At 38.9% G+C, this 2,236-nt stretch overlaps 1 protein-coding gene across 1 annotated transcript in view; it reads right to left on the reverse strand.

The window, feature by feature from the left end:
- RTF1 (RTF1 homolog, Paf1/RNA polymerase II complex component) overlaps window positions 1-2,236 on the reverse strand; it is a gene marked incomplete in the record, with an annotated part of 35,806 nt that overhangs the window by 23,790 nt on the left and 9,780 nt on the right. Inside the window, 1 exon segment of the mRNA XM_072428502.1 lies at window positions 863-1,067. Coding sequence (XP_072284603.1) covers window positions 863-1,067 — 205 coding nt within the window.

Consider the following 2,236-nt stretch of genomic DNA (forward strand, 5'->3'; position numbering starts at 1 on the left):
AATATTTTTGGTGACCCCGAGTGTTACTCGGGATTACCGTTTTTACAATGTAAAATCCATTCCGAGTCACACTCGGGATTACTGCTAGGAGGGTTAAGTAACAAGTCAGTTTTCTTGACTAATTGTGGTGGTGGTCCAGATAGCCACTATGAAGATGACCCTTATCTGCAGGAGAGCAGGAATTAAAAGTGCATTCTGAACACCCTTTGGAGCAAAGTCTGAATTAATACTTCACAAACTAATCTCCAAACTAAGAAACCCTCTATTACAGAAAAGGTCTCAACAATGAAGCAGGAAGCCATTGCCACACCTGAAGCCACAGACTTCGGATCAAGTTAAAGGAGGTAGTAGAAGACAAGCAGGCATCACAACAAGTGTGCCCATGAAAACTGTAGACCACAAGTAGAAAACAAAAACAAAACAAAAAAAAAACAAAAAAAAAATGGACCAGTAAAAGCAGTAAACCGCATAATCACCAAATTGACATGTCCTGTTGTAGTGAATTCATAGGCTCAAGCTTATAAAAGCAGAGGATGAAGTGGCGACAGCTATGCAAGCAATGTCCAGGTAGGATGACACAAAGCACATTTATTAACTAGAGAGACAATTTAGGTGCTTGAGATTCAGCACAGTCAAATGTTGACTGAAAAAATCAACATGTAAGAAGTCTTGATGCAGCAGAGACTGGAAAGAGATGTCCCACCTCATTAGGGTAAGCTAAAACTCTGCTGTATTAAAAGTACAGGGATACAGTTACTAGGACATAAATGGCTGTTTTTTTCCCACTAGCATACAAATCTATGCTACTATATTTCTCAATGAAACAATACAATATGAAAAGTTAAAATGCCTAAAAACATACCGTCTCTTGAGAACTTCTCTTTTCTCTATTCGGTTGAAAAGTTCTTGTTCTCTCTCTTTTTCAGTCATCTGTTCAAGCCGAGCCCTGTCTTCCTCATCTCCCATAAGATCATCTCCATATCCATCACAAAACTCCTCCTCTTCAGAGGAGGAGTCTGAATCAGAGCTGGATGAAGAACTATTACTGTCAGAGTCAGAAACTTCACCTGAAAACAAAAACACTGTAGTTGTGATTTCAAAGCAACAAGACATTGATTCAAAAACATACCGTTTCCCCGATGATAAGGCACTGTCTTACATTTTTTGAAATGCAAAAATATGCCCTAGGTCTTATTTTTAGGGGGATGTCTTATTTTTCCATGAAGAAGACTACAGTACACATTTATTGTTGAAAAAAAGGAAGTTTATTACCTGCATATGGTACAGTAATAACGGTAGTTGTCATCACAAACCAGCATAGCCAGACAAACTGCATCCAATTTCTTGTTACTACAGTGTCATTGTTTCCATGTACAACAATCTACGGTATGGTACGGTACAGTCACACAATTCTTCAATGACAATCAAGTCATCATCTTCTGGATCATCATAACAATCCCCACTCTGAATTTCCCGGTCAATATCTTCTGACTCCATTTCTTTTAGAATCAGTGGACCAAATCTCTCATGTTTAGCAATAGCACTGTCCTTAAATGAGTACTTCTTATGAAGGTAGCCTGCTCATAGTGCATGTTCAATGCAACTATCAGTGATTTTCTCCCATGAATTCTTCACCCAAGTCACAACCTCTTGCAGTTTAGGCTTCACAAAGTTTCCGTGCTGATTTCTCTCCATTCTATTTTCAATGTAGTCAATAATTTCCATGTGCAGATTGTCATTGAATGGCTTGTTTATTGCAATATCAAGAGTCTGGAGATAGGCCGTCATTCCTGCGGGAATCATTACTTATTCTATTATTCTTTCATGAAGAAATTACTTCATATCTTTAGCACGGTGAGTGCTGGCTGCATCACAGACTAGTAGACCTCTTTGGCTCCCTCGCATAACAAGTGGCAGCATTAAATCGACCCACTTTCTTATAACTGCTTATGTGGCCCAGGCTTTTTCAGTTTCAAGAACAAAAATTCCCGAAACACGTTCAATCTTTTCTTTCTTACCCTTAGAAATGATTAGAGGTGTGATTTTAGTGCCATCCAGACGAATTGCCAAAATACAGGTAACACGTGCACTTTCGTAAGCAGTGGAGGAAACGTACACTGAGGAGGCACCCCGGTGTTCAACTGTTGTTTGAGATGATTGGCCCATAAACACTGCAGTTTCATCCATAGCAATCATGTTGGAAAGATTGTATTTAGAGAAATCAATATCATCAATA

This window comes from Pyxicephalus adspersus, chromosome 12, assembly GCF_032062135.1.
Source record: "Pyxicephalus adspersus chromosome 12, UCB_Pads_2.0, whole genome shotgun sequence".
NCBI classification, from domain to species: Eukaryota; Metazoa; Chordata; class Amphibia; order Anura; family Pyxicephalidae; genus Pyxicephalus; species Pyxicephalus adspersus.